This window comes from Lolium perenne, chromosome 1 (genome assembly GCF_019359855.2).
Source record: "Lolium perenne isolate Kyuss_39 chromosome 1, Kyuss_2.0, whole genome shotgun sequence".
In the NCBI taxonomy this organism is placed as follows: Eukaryota; Viridiplantae; Streptophyta; class Magnoliopsida; order Poales; family Poaceae; genus Lolium; species Lolium perenne.
In genome coordinates, this window is record NC_067244.2 from 190063994 (window position 1) to 190072228 (window position 8235).

The 8235-nt window shown below is 42.1% G+C and overlaps 1 protein-coding gene across 2 annotated transcripts; it reads left to right on the forward strand.

Annotated features, from left to right (window-relative positions):
• The first annotated feature begins 2069 nt into the window (after nt 1-2069).
• Nucleotides 2070-6537, forward strand: LOC127316458 (probable methyltransferase PMT7). Of its 2 annotated transcripts, none has more exons than XM_051346865.2 (7): nt 2070-2298; nt 2720-3131; nt 3378-3667; nt 3921-4304; nt 4612-4858; nt 4934-5072; nt 6021-6537. In XM_051346865.2, the coding sequence occupies exons 1-7, from the start codon at nt 2127-2129 to the stop codon at nt 6177-6179; spliced, it is 1803 nt and encodes a 600-aa protein (XP_051202825.1). In that variant the 5' UTR covers nt 2070-2126; the 3' UTR covers nt 6180-6537. The 2 variants fall into 2 exon arrangements, with proteins under 2 accessions (XP_051202825.1, XP_051202817.1); XM_051346857.2 differs by having other exon boundaries at nt 2071-2298; nt 2714-3131.
• Nucleotides 6538-8235: the final 1698 nt, after the last annotated feature.

Below are 8235 nucleotides of genomic sequence, written 5' to 3' on the forward strand. Positions count from 1 at the left end.
AATACTTGTTCTACTGTTTTCTGCAAACAATCATCTTCCACACAATACGGTTAATCCTTTGTTACAGCAAGCCGGTGAGATTGACAACCTCACTGTTTCGTTGGGGCAAAGTACTTTGGTTGTGTTGTGCAGGTTCCACGTTGGCGCCGGAATCCCTGGTGTTGCGCCGCACTACATCTCGCCGCCATCAACCTTCAACGTGCTTCTTGACTCCTACTGGTCCGATTAAACCTTGGTTTCTTACTGAGGGAAACTTGCCGCTGTGCGCATCACACCTTCCTCTTGGGGTTCCCAACGGACGTGCCAACCACACGCATCAGTAATATATAAATATGGACAGTTGGGACACGAGTTGCAATTTGAGATAATTACATACATGCCAATCCAAGTTGGGACTAACCTTTCTCTTCTGCTTCTTAGCACTATTACGTCTCTCTTTCTTTTGAACACTATTGATAATCTATAAAAAAGTAAAAGAGAATGCTCAGATTGAAGCTCCAAAAAAATATAAGAGCAAAAGTAACAAATTCAGTTTCAACAGCAGCAAAAAGCAAAAAAAATATCAAAGGATCATACCAGCCTTATAATCTCCTGCGATAAATCATCATCACTCACATATTCATAATGATTGGCTTCATTTTCTGCAACATTCTGATGGCCATCATTCATATAATACCCATCAAATGAATAATCCATTTGGACTTCAGTATCCATGTTCGCTATCAAAGAATCAGATAAAAAAGATGAAAAAACATGACCAAAGGGGTAGTACCTTGCAAATTAAATTTAGGATACAAGCATCCAAGAACTTTAAAACTATTTGTTCAATTACTTTCAATTACTTGAAACTATGTTACTTGAAACTTTAAAGGGGTAGTACCACTGATTTTAATTTCAATTACTCAAGACAACTACACAATTAAACATGACTATAGGCAGTTCCCATACTATGTTAATCCAATCATTAAGCAACTTAAAAAAACAGGACCAACTATTGTACTTTGAAGGCATGCAGTACAGACAAATCAATTTCACTTCTGAAAAATTATAGAACACTACCAGCCAGAGATCCACGAAAATCGCACCAAACTAGACAACGAACCAACACAAGAGGACAACTACTTTCTCCCTATCATTCCAGGTTTCAAAATAGCAAGTGAAAAAGGACATGAACAAACAACAAGGCAAATCTATCAGATCTCTCCATCCAGAAAAACGCACACGAACATAACACAAAAACCTACCAGATCTCTCCATGAAACAACAGTACTGCTCAAAAAACAAGCATAATCGACTAGCACCATCATATAGACAACATATTCAAGGCTGGTTACATAGGGATTCGACGAATTGACACCCAGATTTGGTCCGCAACTAGCAAATACAGAGCAAAAAACCAGCAGATAGAGAACCTTCTCACCTTCCCCCGTCGATATCCTGACCGCCTCCAACGTAGGAGACGCCTCACTCCTCCGAGGCGGCGAAACCATCTCTCCTTCTTCGCCGGCGACACCTCCCTCCTGCGACGCCGAGGTCCTCCATCGAGCGACGCCGGCGAAGCCTCCCTAAAGCGACGCCGGCGACGCCTCCCTCCTGCGACGCCGGCTACGGCTCCCTGCTGCGACGCCGGCGACGGCTCCCTCCTGCGACGCCGGCGAAGCCTCCCCACCGACGGCAGCAACGCCTCGCCCCCCGTCCCCTGCTTCTCCCTCTGCCTCTCCGTGGTTTGAACAGTCGAATGGATAGGAGAGGGGAAAAGCGGTGGACGATACGCTCACTTCTACCAGACACAGACAAGCGGGACCCACACAGGCAACGGTAGGCAACAAAAAAGCCCAACAACTACCAGACCACAACCCAAATAACAATCTGGGCCCAACTAGACAACATAACGGGCTGACTGGGCTAACACAAATCTTGATGCACATACAAATCCGACGGACAGAAAAACGACTGAGACATAACATAAGTTTCAGCTGACTGAAACTTAGCAAATTCGTTATGTAATTTACTCCCTTGAACACATGGATATAGTAAAAAAATAAATAGAGAAAGGAAGGAGGGACTTGGAAGACACCTCCAAGCAAGGGATCGCCTTGACACTGGGGGAAGTGAGAAGCAGCACAATGGGGCGGTGGTGGTCGCCGCCGGAGCCGCGGTCGGTGGAGCTGCTCCTGCTGGGCGTCGCCCTCGTCGTCGCCTCCTTCTACGCCGGCACCCTCTTCCAGTCCTCCGCCTCCCCCGCGGTCGTATTGCCCCCATCCGGCTCCCGGTCGCCCGATTCCTCCAATCCCCAAGGTACCAGTCCGCTCCCAACCCTCGGGGCGCAGAACACGCCCCGCCTTTCCGATCCGCTGCTCAATCGCAATTACTAGTTCAGTTCTCTGCAATTGTCGCGGCGGCTTTAAGCTTCGTATTCAGGATCTCTCAGCTGCTCCTACATTGCTAGTACACATGCCATGCTTCAGAAATTCATCCTCCACAATTGCCGCACTTGTCCGCGACTAGATGTGAATCTATTGGGCCTTGGCATAGTTTGTTTCAGTTCATACGCAATACTGTATTATTCTGGCCTTGACGGTTCATCCTGGTTCCAGATTTGTTGTTCTACGTGTTGCAATCACGCTATAAATGTACCATCTGCTGCATATATCCTGGGCTCCTAGTGTAACCATTTCCATGCCAAAGATGTTAAACCCTGTTTGATTTCCAGTGGCAGATGATGCAGAGTTCACGAACAGAGTTGCTGCCACTTACCGAACAACGCCAATCTCGGTTCCAGATCACGGGCTCGATGTGTGTCCTCTGGAGTACAACGAGTATGTCCCGTGTCACGATGCAGCCTATGTAAGCAGCTTAAGGAACCTGGATAGATCTAGGCACGAAGATCTTGAGCATATCTGCCCCCCGCGAGAGAAGCGGTTGTTCTGTTTGGTGCCCCCGCCGAATGACTACAAGGTACCGATAAGATGGCCCACGAGCCGGGACTATGTGTGGCGTAGCAATGTGAACCATTCACGCCTTTCTGAGGTGAAAGGGGGGCAGAATTGGGTGCATGAGAGTGGCAAGCTTTGGTGGTTTCCGGGAGGCGGTACTCACTTCAAGCATGGCGCATCAGAATACATAGAGAGGTAACCTTAATTGCCTGTACATGCATAATTAGGTGGCATAATGCTTGCAATATCCTATAGAGTAATAGTTCAGTGTGATGCCTAAATGCTAAGCATTATCAACTTTGATCTTATGTTCATCATCTTTAGCAAATATCCTACTTGATGCATAAACACCAAATAATAGAGGTTTCATGTTGCCATCCTCTTTTATCTTTGTAAGAAAGATTTTTCCACTTGGTAATTTTTATGATGGATTCAATGCAGGCTAGGAAATATGACGACAAATAGTACCGGTGATCTCAGCTCGGCAGGAGTAGTTCAAGTCTTAGATGTTGGATGTGGTGTTGCCAGCTTTTCTGCTTATCTTCTTCCCCTAGACATTCATACTATGTCATTTGCCCCGAAAGATGGCCATGAGAATCAAATCCAGTTTGCATTAGAACGTGGGATTGGCGCAATGATCTCCGTGTTAGCCACGAAGCAATTACCCTATCCTGGAAATTCATTTGAAATGGTACATTGCTCCCGATGTCGTGTTGACTGGCATGAAAATGGTGAGATTCACACTCTGTTAAATGTTTATGATGTGTTTAGTTGTATCTTATGTGGGAACAGCTAGTTAGTTATATATTCTGTTCTCATATGTGTGCAGTTTACTGTAACATGTCTTAAAGTTTATTTGGCATGCAAACATGTGCTCTTTCATTGTTCTTTTTAAATAAAAAAGGTCCCTTCTGATGATGATCTTTTGTTTATACATTCCACTTTAGAACACACCATTCAAATAATAACTCTTTCTTTTTCCAGATGGAATATTGCTCAAAGAGGTTGATCGTCTTTTGCGACCTAATGGATATTTTGTATACTCGGCTCCACCAGCTTATAGAAAAGATAAAGATTTCCCTATTATCTGGGAGAAGCTAATTAATATCACAACAGCTATGTGTTGGAAGCTCATTGCTAAGCATGTTCAGACAGCTATATGGATCAAACCTGAAGATGAATCCTGCCGACAGAAAAATGCTGACATGAAGCTCCTGAATATCTGCAACCCTGATGACAGTTCTTTGCCATCATGGAAATCCTCATTAATGAACTGTGTTCGGTTGAACACGGATCACTCAAAATTGCAGAAACTGCCTCCCAGACCTGACCGCCTATTATTTTATTCGAGGAGTTTGGAGAGAATTGGTCAGTCCATTTCCATTGCTTACAAAAGAGAAAGAATAACTATGTTTACCCATGTTTATTGTTTAGTGTTATTGGCATGTGACACTGCAACTAGGTCGAATTCACAACTATGACATGCTACTTTGTGAAGCATATGGACTATACATATGTCTTATGATAGTCAATATTAAAGTTCTGTAAATGACCAATATATGCCATTTTTAATGCAACTTTTGCAAATAATCTTAGGTAAATCTAATTTGATCTTTGGCTTGATTGTGTAGCACATTTATATAAAATAACGTATTTTCTGGAATATGTTTTCTAGGAGTAACTCCAGAGAAGTTTGAGAATAATAACCAGTTCTGGCGGGACCAGGTTCGCAAGTACTGGTCACTTCTTGGGGTTGAAAAGACTAACATAAGGAATGTCATGGACATGAATGCTAATTATGGTGGATTTGCTATGGCACTAAGCACCGATCCTGTCTGGATTATGAATGTAGTACCCCATACAATGATCAACACACTGCCTGTTATCTATGATCGGGGGTTAATTGGTTCTTATCATGACTGGTTAGTATTTTTCTTCTGGAAAAGTAGACATCCGTTCCCTTGTTTACATGAATCTAAAACCCATCCTTGCTGCAGGTGTCAGCCATTCTCAACATATCCTAGGACATATGATTTGCTACACGCCTTCCACCTCTTTTCTCATTATCAAGGGCGTGTAGAAGGTTGCTCATTGGAAGATATCCTGCTAGAAATAGATCGCATCATTCGTCCACAGGTAAATATTCACGTATATGCTATTTGATTTAAATATTTTTATTCGTTGCATATCATATCTAGATTGCTAGCTCGTTTCAGAAATAAATATCTAGATTGCTAGTGTTTGTAAGGTCAGTATTGTTTACCCTTTTTTTTTTACCAGAACCAAGGGATTTGATTTTTGGAAGAGTGAAGTTTATGACATGTTCGTGTTACAATAGATCCCTAAGCATATAATCTAGTAATTGACACAGATTTAGGCAAAATGTTGCCTAAAATCTGTTTAGATTTGGTGAATCTGCGTCAACCAATTTGGATGAGAGGGAGTAGCTTTAATCATCTAATATTTTGGGCCTAGCAATTTAGTGTATCGTTATAGATAAATAGAATAGAAATGTCCTATCATTGTATTTATTTTCCTAAAGAAGCACATCATTTTTCTAGTGAAAACTGCTCCTTGAATTTTTGGATCCACACGATTTTTGTTTAATAACTTTTAATACTCCTATAGAAAGATGTATCACCTTTAGACAAATTTGGATGTATGTAGATACTAAAATAGGTCTAGATACATCCGAATTTAGACAAAGTTGAGAAGCTTTTTTTAGAAACGGGGAGAGCATATATTTTTCTACTTGATTTAAATTTCCCCTTGAAATGATGCAACATGCCTTAAGATTGTTCATGGAAGGACACACTGATTGAAATATCATAAGTGGTTGTGCGATAAATGAAGGGAAATGAGATAGTATACGGTGTAATCAGCCTGTTTCTCAACCTAATAATTTGCTAGTTGTAGCTAAATGTAGTATACAGTGCAAGCAAACTTTATCGCCAGTTAGAGATATTTGTGTGTGGGATTATCTTCTTTCACAGGGACAAGAGATAAAATATGATAGTATAGTGATATAAATCAAGTTAATTGAGGATAACTGATTCTTTGTTGGTAACAATTTTGGACATCCAGGGTTTTATCATTATCAGAGATGAGAATACCACCCTCTCAAGAATCAGTGATCTTGCACCAAGGTTCCTATGGGATGTCACCACTCACACATTGGAAAATGAGGAAGACAGACCAGAACAGGTTTTGATCTGTAGGAAGAAATTCTGGGCCATCATTTGAGGGTTACTTGTGCCTGAAGATTTAGTCCTATATTTCCCCACCCCTTATCTTGCTGACACAATACATAATGGAGACTTTTGGGTGTAATAGAAAAGTTTTGAGATGTTACACAATATTTTATCACCAACTCTTTCTAGGTGAGACTACCACGTTACTGAAAAAGCAGAAGGCTTTTTATTTTCTTTTAAAGGACGGTTGGGTAGGTGTAAAGAGGCAAGATAACAGTTCGATTTGTGTAGTTGCTGCCAATGACTATTATGGTTTGTCCTGTAATTTACTAACTTTGTAAACTAGTTTAGGGTTTCTGACAAATCTTGAGCTGCAGTTACACAATGAATGACGAGGCATAGTTATTTCATGATGTGCCGTCAATCTACTGCAGATCAGGTGATTCTGAATCAAACACTTCCTTTGACATGTGCTACCTCCTTTTCAAAAGAAGTGCCGCAGCTTTGTCTAGATAGGGACTGTATCTAGATGCATTTGATGTGTTGATACATCTGTATTTAGAAAAAAAAAGACAATTATTTCGAAACGAAGGGAATACTGCCAATGTTTCTATCGTATGGATATTGTTTGTTTGGTTTGGATACTAGCTCTTCTCACAACATCTCCAACAGGCGCTCTAAATGACAGCGCTGTAAAAGCATTTTACATCGCACTCCATCTATGTTTTGCGCGTGATGTCATATTCACCTCCAACAGAATCTCTAAATTTTAGAGCTGTAAAAATATGTAGTTGTTTCTGCGTGCACGAGATAACGCGCGCTCTTTCCGGCGCTGTAAATATAGTGCACGAGATAATGTTTTTGCCCCAAGCTCTATTTTACAGCGCTGGTTGCAGGATCTGTTGGAGCATTAATTTGCACCCACGCGCTAAACTAGTCAGTTTTTTGGATACAGCGTCGTTTAGAGCGCCTAATAGAGATGCTCTCAGAGTGGCTATGGCGTTGCCCCGAGGCCATTGCACCGGCGTAGCTATCTCCATCTCTGAATCCTCGGTGAAAGTTATCCTAAAAGCAGTGGAAACAAGCAGGGGAATCGGCAGATCGAATTGCCGTGCTTGTCAATCGATCCACAGAGCGCTACAGCAGCACGAATCTGCTTTGTCAAATGCAATGGAGAAGCAGAGAATCGGCTTAGATCTGGCTCGCATTTTACGCTTTTGACCTTTTTTGAAAGGGTGTGTCCAAGTCTCAATATAGTTTATGTCTCAGTCGAATAATCTGATGTGGGCCTTTACAAAGTATAAACATCAACAAATACGAATCTTCAAGTAGAAACAAAATTCAACGATGAAACACGAGACTGAGACATAAGCTACATCTCAGCTAACTAAAACTTAGCAATTCCTTTTTTAAAATCTTGCCAGGTCCATGCCTAGAGCACGATCGACCAACCAGCGCGATCTTACCCAGTCGGTAAAAGTGGTAGCAGCACGGACAGATTCTACCACCGGTTGACAATTTTCACTTACCTATCGTCTCACATGATCTTATCTTGTCGGGGCGGCAGATCTTGAAAGCGCAGTAACCCGTAGCTATATCTTCGCCAAATGCATGGCCACACAACAGCAACAGGATACCAACTGCTTCTCATGAGTTCACGGCGCCGCCTCCGGCTTGTGAATTCTATGCGCGCCGACGGGCTGCTTCAGCTGCGTCTCACATGCACATTTGTGAAAAAGTAGTTAGTTGTCAAAAGGAGGAATCAGATGCCGGCCAACTATCCTGAATGACATGTTTCGTCGGGTGTACAAGATGGTCTGTGTAACCCTCATGATGCTGACTTCATTTTACAATGTAGTACTCGTAATACAGATTGTAAAACACAAAGTATATCAAATTCATACACGGAGAGCGAGATGACCACCCCCTTCGATTCTGATCTCTTATTCAAGGCACTAAACCCTACCACTGGCTACACTCAGATCATACCTTGCATTCGAGATGTCGCTATGCCGCCATGTGCACGTCGTGTATGTTCTTCTGCGATGTCAAATAAACGTTGTAGCATGAACCATAAATATGACTTGACTTGTACTATCAGTGGATCA